The following is an 18,038-nucleotide window of genomic DNA, read 5'->3' as shown; positions in this document are numbered from 1 at the left end:
AAAGTGGCGTGGCCACCGGAGGAAATGCGTTGTCCTGGGAACGCAACATTCTTCCCACCCACGGGCTCATGTCTGTGATTAACCATGCAGGCAGCCAGGGCAGACCCATGGTGTCATGAAAAGGGAAACCAAAGACAACCATTTTGCTCTGATTTAGTGGAATAACAGTACTGATGGTGCCTCACACAAAGGTAGAAGGGGAGCTGGATTTATGTGGTGGAAACTCAGCTGTCCGGGAGCGAACAAAGCTCTTGTTGACTTTGGGGGCAGAAGGGGCTGTTGAACTCAAAGGCTGCAGATTTTTTGGCTGCATGCCCAAGCCCTACAAACAGCCAGGAGGGCCTGTCCAGGTGTTTCACAAGGCTTGAAGTGAGTCAGTTCAGCTCAGGAGATGTCCTCCTGCTCCGTTCAGAAAATCCAGCATTGGGCTCTGAAGGAGAAGCCATCCTCTAGATCAGCAACACTTCTTCATGCTTCGTTTCCTCATCTCCAATAAAGGAGGGGGTGGGAGACTTTCCAGCCTTAGGGGGAGGTCCTGAAGATTGATCTGCCAAATCTCTCAGTGGCAGCACTTCCCTAACATCTGCCCCAATCAGATCCCCGGTGCCTGCAGACCCGGCAGGTGAGATCAGCCCCGCAGCATCCCCAGGGTGAGCTCCTGGGAGCAGCTGGACAGTGCGAGACAGCAGCCGCCACAGCAGGGCAAAGGGACAAGGGCATGGATTCAGGGGAATGACCAGGAACTTCCAGCTAAATAGCTTTGGGCTTTTTCATGGGTAAATTTACGTTTAGCGTTAGAGCTTGTTATATGGCATCATTTGTTGCAGAGGAAGTACAGCAGCCGGGAGAGACATTGCCCTAGAGAGAAAGTGTCATGATGCCCCATCACACTCAGCCACGCAGGCTGTGCTAGAAGAGGGTTAATCAGCTTTTTTTTTCTTTCCAACTCATTTGCTAGTACAGTATCCACAAAACGTTGCTGTGCTCCAAGGAGATGACAGGACAAATCCTGGCTCACTTCGGGCCTGAACCCAACAGGGAGCAATCAAGCTGGAGCGGTGAAGGCAGCAGTGATTCGTGACCCTGTTCTGGTCAGCCCAAGAGGCTCCGTGACCCGCTAGGGAGGCACCGGGGCAGATTACTCACACCACAAGTATGAGCAAGCAGGGAAGGATGGCCGTGTAAGGCTGCACGGTGGAGCTAGAGGCTGAAGGCAGAGACATGGAGAGCCCCTCAGCGTGTGCAGTGCCCCGTACACTGCCCAGCGCCGGCAGCACCCAGCACCCCAAAGCCTCGTCGGCAAATGCGTGATGGGCAAGACTGCAGAAAATTAAGCCCTGGGTGTGTTATCCTGCAAGCCTTCCTCACTCGGACCCTTGATGAGCTTGACCTGCATGAATCCTGCAAATATCAGCTTTGCAGCTAGGAATTAACTTGCAGACTGCCTTACAGGTGCTAGGGAGCTAACAGGAGGCCCCAGTCTCACAGCTACTGGAGTACTGGTGTGGTTTTGAGGATCAGGCCCATATTTTGGCTGCAGCTTGGCTCACGGCACTCTCTAAGCTGGACCTGAGCTTCCCCTCCCTTACTTTGTACTACATGGATGTTTCTGTGCAGCAGAGATTTGCTGAGTGACTCTGACATAAACTTGGGAAATATTCCCTCAGCCAGGACGTTATATAAAGTACATTCTCTAAGATGCATGATTTCTCTGTTGGCACCGTCGTGCCTATGCAAGGAATATCCATGGTGATGGTGCCCACGGCATCTTGCCTGTATGACCTGCAAACAGCAGAAATGCAGCTCTGGTTTAAATAGGTGCAGGTTCTTGGAAAAACCACTTAAACAGAGTCATTATTCTGTTAGACAATGCAAGTGTGTCAAAACGAAAACATCAAAAGATCACAGCTATTTGACAGAAATATAATCTTAGGGATAGAAAGAGAAACACATTGCTCCTACTGAGTCAGAACATCCTCTCCCCAAACTTTTGGAATAAGTTATCTTGAGTTTTTCCACTTTGAAACGATTTTTAATATCTAATTTTAGAACATAAAATAAATCATGATACCAAAACTGTTTTCAATTATTAAAATCTGTTTGACCTGCACAAAATACTTTTTCCAGCATAACTCTCACAGAGAATTTTGAACCTTTCCAATGTCTCTTCCGTCTGGAAGAAAAGTCCCCACCAGATCTCCGATGCCCAACCAGTCTGTCCACAGCAGACACGGAGAAGGTGTATGAACACAACCAACAGAGCATTGCATTGAAATCCTCTGGCTCAGCTACCAAGACTTAATCCTGAGAAGACTGAGATGTGATGAAATTCACCCTTGTTATGAGAAACAGCACGGGGCACAGGAGTTAATTTATTCTTTAGAGCATACAAGGTACTGAGGTCTTGGATGGGTGGCAGCACAAGGGTCATCGTCAGCTGTTCACCTGGAGGGGAAATCTTGGCTCAGAAGTGGCTTTTATTGCCATAAAATGTCTCCAGTACCTTGTGCTTGAAGCAAAACCTCCTAAAATGTGGATTCTTCGTAACGCTGTCACAAATTTCCTCTGTCACTTCAGAAAGTCATTTAACCTGGCTGCCCAGCCACACGGTGAGATGGGCATGGGAGAGAAGCGGATGCTATTTCCAAAGGTCAAGTGGGTGCTGTGAACCTGCCGGGGGGTAGGCTTAGCCCTCTTCGCCAACTAAAACACTTATCAAAGTCACTAATGTGAAGAGCAGTCCCACAGTGCCAAGAACCTCAGCTTCATGGACAGGTAAAAAAATTGCACACATTTACACAGTAAAAAGTGCATGGCTGGTACTCCCAACATTTTTCCACTGTCATTATTATTTACCTTGTGCATCCACATAATTAGGGCTTGCAAGGAAAAACGTGGAAGAGGATCTCGTGCCAGCACAGGCATAGGAAGTACACCGGGAATATATACAGGCATATGGTTTTAAAGCTGAGCCACCAACAAAGAGGAGCAGGAAGGCAACTCGTGTGTCTGGCGGCCGACTTTGGCCACAAGAGCCAGGAAAACAAGATGGTATCTGATAATTTGGTGCTGCTCTGTTTTTCCACCGTGCCGAGGAGTGCACAGCAACTTCTCCTGCCTTGGCCCTTCCCCACGTCTTTTGGCCATGTCCAAGGCAAGAAGAGCCCTGGTTTCTAGAGGGGACTTGTTATTGAACACCCTGAGTGTAAGACTTGTTACGAGTTATTTGGTTGTTATGCTGAAGTGCTTGAGGGACTCAAGCCATTGAGTTGGGGATGGCTGAGCCATCCCAAAGGGAAGAAGGGAAGTGGGGCTTTCTCTTCTTAAAACCAGGGCTTTGCCTTTCTGCTTAACACGAACGCAGGGCTCTGTGATCCCCCTGGATCTGAGGCTCCCCGGTGGGTCACAAGCTCAGATGTGCACTGCCCAAAGAACAGCAGCATCCTTCTCAAACACACAGAGCCAAAGAGAAATCCCCTCTTTCTGCAACAACAAGCTCCTTCACGCCCCTTGCAGTACATCTATTCATTAATTCACCCAGAGCCACAGTCTAGCCACAGGTTTCCGAGCAAATCCAGTTTCCCCTGTTAGCAGTCAGCATTTGCAACACTCCCTTATATATTTTCCTCTGCTACAGACAGGATTGCATGTCGTTTCCCAGCTTTTTTGGAGCAGTCTCCCCATGGTTACCTTCTCCTCCTCTGCCTTCCTCAGTTGCTCTTGCCCTGCTGCTCCTGTCCCCATCCCCTGCAAAGAGCCCTGCAGGAGACAGGCACCAGCCAAACAGCTCCACAGTTTCTTCCTCAGCCCCAGAAGCAGAAACTTTTGTTGTTAAACCTCTTGAAAAAAATGACTGAATCTTTATAAATGCCATAGGTGGAAAAGCCCCATTTCAAGATCTAAGCAAAGTCAAGACAAATTATACAGACCAGCAGGAGAGGGTTACTGTCCCCAGAGGGCAAGCGAAGGCGGAAAGGCAGGGGAACACAAAGGGAAATGCTTCATTAACTCCTCCTGAGGTTATCTGCTCAGTTTAAAAGCTAATGCCTCCTCCCAAACCGTACAATGCATCAGCCTGCAGCCCAGTTGCTACAGAGCTATTCTGTGCAGCCAGGCACTTCTACTGGGGCCTCTCTTAAGGCTGTCTTTGACCAGAGCCACCTGCCACCACGGAGCCAAGCCAATGGTCTGCCCCTCTGTTACTCTTTCCATGTTTTCTGAAATCACCCAGCTTTATGATCCTGTTCTCCATTGCCTAGGAACAGATCTGAAACTAAGCGGCTGAGGTTTATGGGGGATATTTTTCTCCCTGTGCTTCCCTGAGTCCTTGAGGACTTTCAGCTAGACCGAGCTGTTCAGGTGATCGTGCCAATAAGTCCTGGCGTGGCAGCATTGGAGAGGGGTGGGTTTTATGGGAACTAAGATGCTCCGGGGAATAAAACCCCCTGGACAGAGTCCCCTAGGGCTGCCAGTGGCCGCTCTCTGTGACAGGACATGGCTGCACGTCTCTCCCACCTGGCTGTACCCAGCGGGCACCAAATATCCCAGCACAGGCCTTTTTTTTACAGCTCCAGGCAGCTCATTCCTGCAGGGTCCTGTCTCAGAGCCCATTTCTTCCTTGCCTCTCAGACAGCTGTTTACATTTTTGTTTGTGTGAATAATCTCAAATATGAAGGCTTTGCTTTGCTTTTCACCCCATTAGATAATACTAATTACTGCAGGGAGCCAAGTAGCTTGAAAAAAGCAGGGAAAAAAACCCCTCTGGAAAAGTTGCAGGCCTTGCAACTATTTAAAAGGCCATCTGCATCTTCTCCAAAACTGTAAAGACAAAGCAGCAGTAGCACATATTTATTCAGCAGACATCATGGCAACATTTCTGCTCCTGTCCCAGCCAAGAACTAGCACCAAAAATGTAAGACTTGCACTTCTTCAATCCTTCCTCTCCATCGGGATTGCACCAGAGAGGTTGTCTGGATGCATGGCAGGACCCAGCCTCTGGAAGGAGTCACCTGGATTTAGGGTCAAATGGCATCTCTGCCTCCTCCCTCCACATCCATCTCACCTGTGGCTGCCCCTTTATAGCTGCTGCACGTCTTCTCCTAGAAGGTTTTTGGAAAACCTTCCAGCAACGTTATGGGCTGGCTGGCCATCAGAAAGATGCTCGACTCAAGCGAACGAGCAGTATCCTTTGGTGGGTAGGGATGCAAACAGAAATGCAGATTTCTGATCCTTCCCTACTGCCCCAGACGCACAGATTCCCCTCTCGTCTCTCTCACTGGGGATTTAGGTACCGTCCCCGAGAGAGACGTCTCCTCACTTCACACCTGAACACAAATATTTGTTAGGCATAATAAGGAAAGACTGAAATATATTTTAACATGTGCAGTGAGACAGGCTGTTTAAGAACAATAATAAATAACAATAAGTTTATTAATAATTCATCTGTTTCAAGCAAACATGTTCTCCAGGCAGCCATTCCTGCCTACTGCCTCTCTTTGATATTAAGCAGGGCCACTTAGGCCTGTCCCTGATTTTTCATTTGGATACCAGCCAGCAAAGCTTCCAGGTGGATGATGCTGATTTACAGCCCATCTACGTTTGCTACTAGATTTACACTGGGATGGGCTGTTGGGGGTTTTTTTGTTTTGGGTGGTTTTTTTTTTTTTGTGAATTACCTTTCAGGGCAGTCACCAGTTTTGAAATATAGGAAGGAAACAGCAGCAATTGGAGGAAACCTAAAGTGAAATTCAGTCACAAATCTTCTATATTAATTCCTGTTCCATCCCCCTACTTCCCCAGCACTTGCCTTGGGAAGTCGCGCCTATTACTGGCATGCTTTTTGCCAGAGGTATTATATTGCTATAAATGTCAGACATTTGAAGAACAATACTATCTATTAGCATGTAAAAGAGTATTATTGTCTGCAAGTTACTAGGTTCAAAGGCAGCATTGTGCTTGGCAAATTGCTGTCTGCAGCTCCCAGCAAGCTCATCTCCCACTACCCCGCTCCGGGAGCTGACGGCACAGAGTATGTGGAGACAGAGGTTCTCATCCAGCCAAAAGCGCAGTGCTCAACAGAAGGAGTAAATTAGGTAAGAAAACTGTACAAATGTCTCCAATACCTTTTTGTTATCCCTTTAAGTTACTACTAACTTTTCCTCTGAAAGTAACATCAGCTTCTAGATCTTTCCTTCTACCCCTACACTAAAGTGATATGAAAATGAGAGAGACCTTCAAAACATAACCTAAATCATCTGCTGCAAAGAGAGAGCTCTGCTCGGTGCCCCGGGAGGAGCCAGTCTGAACCACCCAAGCCTGTGGCTGTCGACTTAAGGGGAAGGGTGATCTCACACCCCAGAGGTGCTCCTTTGGACAGGTGGTAGATCGTTTCCAGCTGCTTCTCCAGCAGCGACTTGTAGCTGCTTTCCATTCCCAGCCCCTCGCAGGACGTCGCGGTGGGGTAGGGCAGAGCTTGGGGTGCTGCTGTTATACTGCAGACTGCGTGCAATGTGGCAGAGCCTTTGAACTTGGGTTGAAATGGCATCCTGGCATGCTCTGGAGTGCCATGTATGAACAGTGCTCAGCTCCTACGGCCTTGCTGTCACCCATTAAGCTCAAAGCATTTATTAAAGAAGTGTGCGTCACACTTTGTCTTGCTGAGAGGAGAATCCATTTTCCTGGTCCAGTAACTCCACAAGATCTCAGCTCCACAGGCACCTCTACTCTTGGGCCACCCACCTCTCCCTGTCCCTTCCCGCAGTCCCACGCCTCCTCAGCTCCCATCTGCTTCTTCCCACTCAACTCATTTGACAGAGGGAGTTGTACTTGTGGGTGTTGTGCCTACACTTTAGATTTGAAAACTGACTGTAAGCTGTATGAATTGAAGTTAAAATCCTTGCTGTGCAAAGCGTGACAGTAAGGACCCAGCACGGTGGCTGGATGTCTCGAGTGGGAGCGGATGGGCCAGGAGAAATCACAGGGTTTGCTGCCAACTCTGGCCACACTCCTGTTGGAAACAAATAACTGTGGAGAACCGTGTATGGATGGGTACAAAACTATATGCAGTGCCTACACTCAGTGATTTACCCCAAACCAGAGACACACCACGGAGCTGCGCTGGCCCCTCTCTGCACCTCGCAGCAAAGCATGTGAATTTGGGCAGGTTTCAACAAGGGCAGCGAAGCTTGTGCCCGTGAGCATCCGGATTGGAGAGGAGCAATAACCCCAGCACCTTTGCAGCAATAGGCTCTGATGCAGAGGAACTGAACCGGCTTTGAGGCAGGGACTTGGGGGAAGCCAACACAGAGCAGGTGGTTAGAAACTACGTTAAACCACCCTGTTAACAAGCGCTGCAGATTAGACCAAACAACGGCTCATCAGCATTCAGTTCAAAGGCCACGGGCTGCAAAGGGAAGAAAATAGAGGAACAAGGAGGAGATGAGATGAAAAGAAAGTAGAGATGGGAATTGGTTTTAATAATATTGTTTCCTAATTACAGCATGGCGCAGAGAGCAGATGCAGTCTGCTTGGACGTTTACAACTCAACAAAGGACATGCCAAAAACACGGCAAGCAAACTGCCAACAGGAGGGAGATGGCAGCGGCACCTGCGGCGGTGCAGCGAGGGGGAGTGGGCGTCCGAGCGTCCAGCTCACGTCACCCCCTACTGCTGCTGCCCAGCACCCTACTGGTGTTTCTTTCAAGGCCTCAGAAAGCAATTTAAGGGCTTCTGAGTGAGGTCAGGAGGTGTGCTGGTGAGGTTTGCAGGGAAGGGGTAACACCTTCCTTGGAGCAGCTCATATACAGAGTGAGGGATGGCACACGCAGCACCTGGTGCGGAGGGACACACTTCTCCAGCAACTCCATGCATTGGGAATGGGAGCACCTCTTCAACCATGGCAGACCCATCCTCCCAGCGCAGCCGGAACCTATTGCTTTCCTCGTTACGTCCTGAAACACTTACGACAGGAATTCAGTATCATTACCCCAACATGAGAAACCAAAGTTACTTATGGGACAACCCAGCAGCGCAGCTGGGACTGTGGGGCAGAGCCCTGAGCCTGTCCCTTGCACTAACCACTGCCCCACAGCAAACCGGGCAAGGGTGGGCATGTATGGGGCCAGTCTGCACCTTCCCTGGTACGCAGGGAAGCCCAGGGCCCATTTCCCTGAGCAGTGTGTGTATAGGAAGAAAGCTTCAAACTCCTGAGAAACTTTCCTCCAGCTTGGCATGGCGTCTGTAAGCCCCCTACGCTCATTCATGCTGTGCGCAGAAATCCACAGGATGAGGAACACTAATGCATGTGTTGGTCCCAGTCCAAAACAAACGTCGGCTATAATAACCCTCATGGGAAAGCCAAACAGAGGACCCCTTTGTTAGGGACAACTCGGCACATTACGCTTCATTTGGACCAACAGCACTTCCAGCACGAGGCTCAGAGCACCATCTGCTTGATGTGGGCAAGGTGGGCTGAGGCCAGAAACCAGAGAAAAAGGGGAATCTCGGGACAAGGAGCTTCGGATGATGCCTCTTGCATCAGCGTGGCCCGTAAAGACTCAAAAAAGCTTGGAAGAAGAGGAACTGGAAGGTATGTTGGGCCCACTAGGGTCTCTGCTGGAGGTGATGGTTTTTAAGGGGAGAGGGAGCAGTAGAGGTGTCTCCTGTCCCACTTTCCTTTTCTGCACGTGTATGAAGAGGTTCTGCTTCAGGATCCTCTATTTCTGTTCCTGTTTGGTTCTCTTCAAGAACAGCAATAGAGGAACAACAGCATTGGATGAAACCCTGTGGCTTTCTGTGAAGGGCAGCACAAGCTCTGGTCATTTGTGGAAACTTCTTTGCCGGTGTAAACATAATGAAATGACTATGGGGAAGGTCTGCCCTGACCTGAAGGGGACAGGAGGGAGGCATGGCCTGCAAGCTCCTGCATCAGCTCCAGCACGAGCCAGTGGATGCAAGATGGTAAGAGGGACCCGTGCCCCATGTCCCCACCTGGCAGAGGTGCTGATGAGTGGGGCTGGCCCAGCTGGGATGTCTCTGTGTGATGGAAAGGGGCTCTGCTGGCTGGGGTGGGAGGGGCAGCAGGAGCAGGGATGCATCTCGGCCACAAGCACAGGTTGCTCTCCCCTTTGAGGTGTGTGCTAGGGAAAGGGTGTCGTTGCTGGCCTAGAGTGCCCTATGGAGCTGGGGTGAAACACGCTCTGTGTGTTGTGGGAGATGGTTGTGCTCGGGGCAGCACGATGCAGGGGCTGGTGGCGTGAGGAAGGGCTGCCGTCCCTGCCCTGGGGGATGTGGTAACACATTTCCTTCGGTGGCATCACTGAGCATAGGCTGCTTAGGGGGTAACCACCAACGTAAAACAACAGGCTGGTCCTGAGTGTTTCATCCCAGTGCCTGGTGGGCCGAGGCAGAGATAACCCTGGATGCTTCAGGTACCTGCCTGGGTTAGCTGTGTTTTGCTGCCTGAAACTTAATCTCTGTGTAAAGTCAGAATCAGCCTTTCTGGAGTGGGTTCCCAACAGTGGCAGCTTATGGACTTCTGGGGAGTGGTCCCAAGCTTCTGCCCGCCCTAAGTGCCCACAAGAAGGTGGTGGGGGTTCCTGGGGCCGGCTGACCCAGGAGCAAATATCCACGCTGGGGACCTCGTGTAGTATCACGGGACTGTCTGCTGCGAATGGGACTCAGATTTGCTGGGAAAAGCCTTGTTGACTTAAAAAGAGATAAAAGGAGGGGGCAAGAAACAGAGAGAGTGACGGCGATGGGCCTGCGGCTCAAGCTCCTGCAAAGTTAACATTGCTCCTCTGCTCATGGGTGAGGTTCCTGGTGTTAAAGTGGAAACCCAGATACGTTTCAATCCCACAGGGGGAAAGCAGTGAGAAGTTTATTTTTCTGACAGCTCGCTTATGATGTACAGTCATCTGGCAAAGCAATTTTTTTTTTTTTTCCCCTTATTTATGAGGGCCGAGGGAGTGCAGTGCTGCAGAGGAACAGTTATTTGCAGCTAGGATGCCAGTGTTGTTGCTGGCAATTGCTGCTGGTGGCGGGGGGGTCCTGCTTCTCCCCTCTGCAGCAGCGGTAGCTGGGAGAGGAGAGAGGCTTCTGCAGCAGGCGGGGAGTTCAGCCTCGCGACATGCTGCTGTCTTCATTGGCATATGTGAAAATTGTATTGGCTTCTCAATGGTTTTTGGACTGCTAAATCGTGTTCAATGCTGAAGTTGTGGCACAGAAAGGATGCAATGCTTACTTCAGTTCAGAAAAAGTGGAGGGGAAAGAAGAACTACTGCTGTTTTCTAGTAGATATGGCCGCACATGGCTTTTTAGTGGATGGAGGTGGCACATAACAGGCCAGCTGCGAGGAGCTGTAGGAAATTTGCCTGTAGCTCCTGGGATGTGAATGGTGCACGTGAGGGTTGGGGCTCAGGCCGTGAAACTGCAGCTTCCCAGCAGCTGATCTGAGCAGCAAAAGCAGCGGGTGGCATCCGTGGGTGTGTTGTACTTCTCGGCGGCCCTTGAGGAGTTTTGGTTCCTTTACGCTTGTAAAATGCTCTGCCAGCCTGGAAAGGAAGCGTTAGAGATGTGCAAATAATTACTAATTATTTGGTAGGTTATTCACAGGATACGGCCAGAGGCTAAGCAGTTCCTGCAGAGACTGTTGGGGAGCGGTGTCCCGCGTGCGGGGTCTGCCTGGTGGGCGCTGCAGAGTCCCTGTGCCTGCAGCAATGGGAAATACCTGAGAGAAGAAAGAGCTCTGGGAGGCCGAAGGGAGAACAGATGGTGCTGGGAGCGAGGGGGTGACACGGTGCCCTTCGGGTGGATGAGAGCAGTCAGGAAGGGGATCAAAGCCTCTGTCATTGGCATCCTGAATCCTCCGGTGAGGATCAAATTTCCCAAGGGGACATTAAGCAGAGCCCCCATGGCTGCTGCAGCAGAGGGTGGGGTGGGGGCTCTTCAGGGGAGAGCCGTAGCTGTGTGTGATAGTTAGAGGTGAATTGCCACCAGCTGAGCTGAGCTGGAGGCGGGTTTTAACACCTGTTTTGGAGCAGTCAGAGTGAGATGTGACTTGGGGAGGTTGGCTCCTCTGGCAGCTCTGCTCCAGTCATCGCCTCCCTGCAGTGGGGCTGTCTGTGGAACTGCTGGGGGTAAGCGTGGGGGTGTTTTTTTGCTGTGTAAACTGGTATGGGGGTGCCCTGACTGGGGAGACATGCACTGATGCCAGTATAGGCACTCCCCCAAAGCAGGGGGCTAGCGAGGGGTTCAGGCTATTGGGCCCTGGGTGGGGAAGGGGGCAGAGGTGCAGCCGGGTGGTTAGAGCACCCTCCGGCCCTGGCTGAGGGGTTTGCTACAGCGCTGTGGGGAGTTTGCTTCCCCTGTGGGGATGCCTATCCCTGCCTTACATCTCTGAGACTGGGTCAGTGGCTGCTGCCGCTAAGGGTAGCGTTGGCTTCTCTATCACCTTCACCAGTCTGTTACCTGTATGTCTGAACTTACTAACATGTAGAATTTCCCTAGTTTGCTTTATTTATAAAAATCCATGCTGTTGAATGAGCTGTTGGACATTAAGTTAAATTGACAGCAAATTGGTGGTGAAGAAGCAAACCTGAAGCGTTCCAGTGATGGGGGCTGAGCAATGCTTTTCCACCAGTTATTTCAAACCCCTATGGCTCCTGACCTGGTTGTTGATGGAGGAGGAGGATGGAGGGGATGGCCAGGGTCCCGGGCAGCACCTGACATGGCTCCTGTTTAACAGAAATTACCTTCCAGATGAGTTTTTGGTTCTGGTTTAACTACGTCAGTGCTGAAAACATATAGCAGTGCAAGATGCCCAGCTCGTGCCTTTTCGAGTTGTTTGGTTGCCCTCTGAAGACAGCAGTTGGCTGGGTCTTGAGGGATATCCTCAGTGTATGAAACAGCAATAAAAGGTATTGCATGAATGCAGAAAGGGTTAATGCTTTGGGGCTGAGATTGAGTTGAGGCTGCTCACCTCAATCCAAACCAGGAGATCTTCCTGCTGGGAGCAGAGTGATGCAGATTCTTCAGTGTCAACGTGGGAAAGTGATAAGGGGAGGCCCTCTTCCCGTCCTGCTAATGATCTGCAGTAATGAGAACTTGGCCTCAATCTGCTCTCAGGGCTGAGAGCAAAGGCAGGAATTAAAGCATCCAGGCCCTGGGCAGCTCTTGCGGCTGGGTGGTCCCGCCCCAGGGGGGAGTGCGTGCTGGCAGTGCCGAGCCTCCTCCCCACTCCAGTGTGAACGTGGGTGAGGAGCGAGTGGGGATTTTGGAGTGCAATAAGGGGTGCTGATGGGTGGGCTGAGCCAGTCGGGACCCAGCCTGCCTGTTGGAGGGTGGCATGTGGGGAGAGCCAGGAGCAGTGCCACGGGCAGCTGGTGAGTAGCTCGTGCCACTGCTCCCTGGGGCTGGCTGGTCCCCAGCAGGCATACCTGCTTCGTGGGCTTGGTCTGTTTTGCTTTGCAGAATTTCAGTTTGCTGTTTTTCTAGCGAGGCCTTTTAGCTGCAGTGAGTGTAAATCTCAGGAAGGTCTCTGCAGACCCAGGAGAAATGTGTCCCTACAGGAACTGCATCAGCTCAGCCTGCGGGTGACGGTGGCTCCTGAAAGCTGCCACGTCCCTGGCAGGGGATGCAAGGAGCCAATTAATGTTGGTCTGGTTTTGTTATCCAGAGCTGGGAACAAATAAACATCTCGGTGGATGGTAACTAAGGGCGTAAAGAGGTTCTGCCCGCTGCTTCCTGCCTGTGCAGGTAAAGAGAGCGCTGAGCCTGGGTGATGCCTGGGGCACATTGAAGCCCCATTAATGTACTCGGTGAGGTTTAGAGAATGAAGGTCCAGTCTAAATATGTGCATGATTTATCATGGTGCCTTGTTTGGCTGATCCATGGGTGAAGCTCAGAAGAGAGCCACCTGTGTCCTCCTCAGTGCTGTGTATGCAAGAGAGGAGCTGCTGGGTGGATCTGTCTCCCTCCATCAGTAGCTGCCTGTTGCCGTTTAGTTTGTTAGGGCACATCACATTTATCTCTTCAGACCTGTTACCTCAGCTTCTGCATGATCAGAGGAGACGATGCCCAAATCTTGGAGCAAGAAATTCCCCGAGGGGGTTGGACCAGAATCCTCAGCAGTAACAGCAGGAGATGCTGTTTAGGGAGATCATTTTAAGGAAATCACATGTGACTGGATCTTCTCCCTTAGCAAACTGCTGGTGCGTATCTCTAACTTGCAAAATGCACGTGGCATCCGCCAGTAGATGAGGCGCACACAGGTTTTCTCTGTGTGTTTTTACCCTGTGCACTGGAGATGGCAGCAGAGCACTCCTGGCTCCCATTCATCTCAGGTGTTTAAATGCGCTTTTTCTCTCTTTGTGTCTGAGGCCACTAGAAAGTTGGAGTGTTGATGGTTTTTTTTTAAAGTGCTTGGTGCGCTTGTGATGTACTGGTCAAAATACAGATTGGCTGTTATGTCTTAACCATTAATCAAATTGCATTTCCGTCGATTTTCCTGGGATTGTTGCTTTTCTGAAATTCTAAGTCTAATAGAAGATCTCAAAGCCAGAGGCAGCTATTAAATCATCTGGTCTGACCTACCATGCAATGTGTGCCATGCAGCTCCATCCTTTGGGCTCTGTACCAAGGGGCATTTGATTAAAGCAGATTTCTCTTAGTTTGCCTAGAGGCTGTGTTATTTTGGGGATGGAAAGCTACCTGGTGACTTCCTCATAGGGTTTGTGTGTTTGTGTCTCACACTAAATTGTGACTGTAACTGGAATGTGCAGCCTTTGCTAGTTTTAATCCTGTGTTTCTTGGTTGGGTTGGTGGGAGCTCACAGCAGATGCTCAGGTTAGGATCTTCTGGCCCTTAACGGTACCAGTGAAGGGCAGGAACGAAGGGGTCAGGTGTGGGATGTCCTCGGGGATGTGCAGGACCTCCCTGAAGGTTGTCCGGCTCGGTGGTGTGACTGCAAGTCCAAACACGTCCTGCTTCATCTGCATGGGTCATTAGGTTCCCAGAGTGGTTATAGGTTTCTAGAGAAAGTTGAAGAGGTTCAGTGAGCTGCAGAGAGATCCACAGACTTGCTTCAAAGCCTTGCAAACAAGAGCATTGCAGGATGTGAAGCTCTAAAGGTGTGGACTCCGTGTGATTTGCCCTACCTCAGCGAGTGTTCTGAGGTACAAATGCATGTATTTGAGTAGCAAAGCATCATGACATCGCGAGGTTGTGTCAGGAGAGGGATGGCTGCAAATGTGCCTGTTCTCACATGGTTTCTCTAAATGTCTGCTTTGGCCGCTGCTGGAGATAGGACGCTGAATCAGAGACCTCTTCGGTCCACGCGTTAGCTTTTGAGACTGTGCGCAGTGAACGATCGCAGCTGCAAGCTGGCAGCCTGTCCGGCCCAACGCTGGGGAAAACATCCCCTGGAAGCACCTGTACATTTGAGATGACATTCAATACCATGCCCTGATCGCAGTGGTGTATCACCTGGGAGGTGAGGAGCTTAGCTCAGGAGGCCCAAGCCTCAGTGGACCCAGCGTCTACCATCTCCTGTAGAGAAGTATTTAACTCACTTCTAGGTAGTGCTGCGAATTAAACTACCTTCTTAAATAACAGATCTGGGGGAATCTGACAGCCGCAGACGTTATTGATCTCCCACCCTAGTACACTTACGCTGCCGAGAGAAGTGAACGATATTTCTATTTAAAAAATAAATTTTAATTTAAACCAAGATCCAGTTTAATAAAAGATGAAGTGTTTTTTGTAACTTGAAATTATAAAGTGAAAACAGGTAATCTTTCTTTGTGGTACAGCTTTTGGTTTTGGTTTCAAAGGATCTACTGTTTTGTAGGACTTATTTGTGGAAGGACAAGAATAACTTTTTGGTTCAGGTCTTGGCTAAAGCAGAGTTTGTTTTGATTTGGTTGGTTTTTTTTTTTTTACACAAACTTTTAAATAGTTTTTGGCTTGAGTTTTTATTGGAAATCCAATCCCCTTACACATTTTTAATTGTTTCTATGAAAAACAGTATTGAGCGGGAGAATGTTGTTCTCAGCTGCAGAACGTGTGCAGCTCAGCACAGCCGACTTCAGCCATCGGTCCGTGCACCGCTTCGAAGGGGTGCGAGAAGGTAGCTAAGGAAATGAATTGATGTCAGTAGGTCTGAATGCATGATGTGGAGATCCGCACTGCCAGCCTGCGGGGGGGACGACCCTGAAATCTGCTGCAAGGTCTCACTCGAGCTGCACCACGAGAGGGCAACCCCAGGCCACAAATCCTCCGCTCACGCCTGGGAGAAGCTGGTGGGAGCACTGAGAAAGGGTGACACGCGGGGAAACGTAGCCACCACCTCCCTGGTGCAGAGCAGGACCTGCCGGAGGGGGGGCAGCGTGTTTTGCGGGGGTCCACACGACTGCATGCGGCAGCGCTAGTTGCGGGTGGTTTTCTCAGTGGGGAGCAATTTGTTGGCATTGGCTATATTTGTGCCAGATGCTTCTCCGTCTTGTGGATCAAGGCAGAGGTTGCTGCTATCGGTCTGGGTTAGTGCTCTGGGACTCTGCCCTGTTCGTTAATGCCTGCCAACATACGCAGCAGCGAAGTGGCTGAAATTAAGGCGTGACGGGCATTTCCTAGGAGAATTTACCCAGGTGCTGTTGTTGCAAGTCTTAAAGGAGGTTTGGGGTTTCTGCACGGCTGAGCCGTCTTACCCCATCCCCCGTAGAGTAACCACGCGGGCTCCAGTCCATAAGCAGCGAAACGGGCCCCCCGGCCAGCCTACAGCCCACCTTGCCCAAATCACGGAGCAACGGAAAATGCAATTAGGTGTTTGGTAAAAGCCCTCTCTGCGAAGGGTGGCCAAACACCAGAGCAAGGCCTGGGGACACGGTGGAGCATCCCAGGCTGTTTGATGCTGTGCAGGGCCAGATGCCGTACTCTGCTGTTCAGGTGGCATCTGCTGCTTCATGGTACCCTCCTCGTCCTGCAGTTGGAGAGCAGGTGATGTGGTTTGAACACAGCAGAATATTGAGCTGAAATTGAGAGTAAAGAAAGAATTCCCAGCTCACCACTGGCAATGTGAGTGGAAATGACCCTGTGGAACCAGACAATGGTTTTAAACTCTGACATTGGAAACATCACTCTGGAAATGGGTGGAGTAGGCTGAAAATGCCTTAAAACTAGTTTTAAATGCTTGGATTTTCAGAGTGGGGTTTGGGGAAAAAAAGTGTGTCCGCTTGCAGAGGGATGAGTGATCCCTGCCCAGCAGCCCCGCTCCTGCTGGGAAGCGGATTCCCTACCAGGAGGCGATTGCTGCCCGGCAGCCCGGGTCATGCCGGCCTGAGCTGCTCCAGGGGGCCACGCCAGGGCTGCTGCGTTCACAACCTGACTCAGAACAAGGGCTTGTCTAAACAGTAGCAGAGGCTCAATTAAAACAGAGACGATCTCAATTTAAAAGTACGTAACAGCAGGGAAAACAACCCACGATGAGTTAAAGAACTGACTCAGGCCAGCGAGGGCCAGTCCTGAAATAGACCTCGAATGGGGCTTGTTGAAAATGCTTCCATCAGAACAGTTTCCTGATGGAGAATTTGGCATTTCTACTCAAAGAAATCTTTCAAGAAAAGCATCTGCTTCTGTGGAAAATTTCATCTTTTTGGGTTGGAAAAACGGAGCATGTGAAAACTGAAATCTTTCAGCCCAGCGATGCGTCGTGCCAGTTTTCAGGCAGACTCCACCTCTGTGTTGAGCTTCACTTCTCATTCCTGTGCCCCCCCCTTCTCTTTGCAGGAGGGAAGCCCCCTCTAATTATTAAATCTACCCCTCCCCATCTCCCTGCTTTTCTTAGCAACTGTCATGCGCGGTGTTAAAGCCTCCCCGTTGGCGGGGAGGACCGTAAGGTCAGCTTTTGGAGCAGTATTTGTGACAGCTCCCCCGGGACACCAAATGCTCTCCGCTGCCTCCACGCCCTGTCCCTTTTGACATGGGCTTCTGGGAAACCCATCTCCATCCCATGCTGATGTTTTGTGCATCCTGGGACGTGGCTGTGACCAGACAGCCAGGAAAGACAACTCATTCTACTGGGCTTATTTGTAACTTTGCTGAATTATTTTGCAGCAAATAGTTTGTTCTCCAGGTGTTTCTGTATTTCCTTGCTGCCTCCTTCCTCATTTCTGTCACATCCCTGAGCACCCAGCTCCTGATGGAAACCTAACATATCAGATGGAGAAGTTGCCCACACAGGTCCACGCAACAGGGTCAGAGTTAGCCCTACGACCTGTTTGTTGACCCAGGATGTGTTGCCCTGTAAAGCGAGCGTTGTTGGACTTTACTGTGCTCTCCTTCAGCAGCAGTGAGAGCTTAACTCTTCAAAAAATACTCAAGAAAATAGGAAGCTGTGGGAGGGAGCAGCATTACTGGGTAGGACACCAGGGTGAGACCCGAGTTTGGGTGTTGAGGAGGGTTCAGAAGAGGTCTCTGCCTTATGAGTAAAACCTTCCAGGTATAGCGCCTAGGATCAGCATGATGAAAGGGAAGAAGATCAGCATGCATGTGTCAGATATGGAAATGAACAGTTTAAAGCACATAAACAGTCTGAAAACTGTTAACTGTGCAACCATGTTCCATAGCAGGCCTTGTCGCCCCACTACTGAAAGCTGAGGCTGCTTCTGGAGGCAGGGTGTTGAGCTCCAGCATGCACCAGTGTTTGGCAGTTCCTGTGTTTCCCAAGCTCTCTTCTACTGGTATGTTGAGCTGGAAAAAGCCATGGGGCACAGGGTGCTTTGTTTTTAATGTCAGTCTGCTGCTGTATTCAGCTGGGCCCAAGAAGATGAAGCAGTCTTAAAGTGTTAGATGCCCAGAAGACAATCTGGATGTCGGAGAAGTGTTGATGTAAGGTTTGGGCAGGGGAGGATTGGTTGGGTTTTCTGCCAAGGTTCTCCCCATCTGTACAAAAGACCAAACTCTGTAAAAAAAGATGATGTACCTAGCCCTGGAGGAGACCTGCAGCGGAGGTGCTGGCAGGTTTGAGTTCTCATTCCAGTTATCCA

General features: G+C 50.4%; 1 protein-coding gene across 4 annotated transcripts in view; it reads left to right on the top strand.

Moving 5' to 3' along the window:
• The first annotated feature begins 12,271 nt into the window (after positions 1 to 12,271).
• Positions 12,272 to 18,038, top strand: part of COL27A1 (collagen type XXVII alpha 1 chain) — a 214,560-nt gene continuing 208,793 nt past the window's right edge. The window contains exon 1 of one of the 4 annotated variants that reach the window (XM_064468776.1): positions 12,272 to 12,380. In XM_064468776.1, the coding sequence (XP_064324846.1) occupies positions 12,295 to 12,380 (86 nt within the window). In that variant the 5' untranslated portion in view covers positions 12,272 to 12,294. The remainder of the gene's footprint in view (positions 12,381 to 18,038) is intronic. The other 3 variants (XM_064468778.1, XM_064468777.1, XM_064468781.1) reach the window with 3 other exon arrangements.

Source organism: Phalacrocorax carbo, chromosome 18, assembly GCF_963921805.1.
Source record: "Phalacrocorax carbo chromosome 18, bPhaCar2.1, whole genome shotgun sequence".
NCBI classification, from domain to species: domain Eukaryota; kingdom Metazoa; phylum Chordata; class Aves; order Suliformes; family Phalacrocoracidae; genus Phalacrocorax; species Phalacrocorax carbo.
This window is presented reverse-complemented; position numbering and strand designations above follow the sequence as displayed.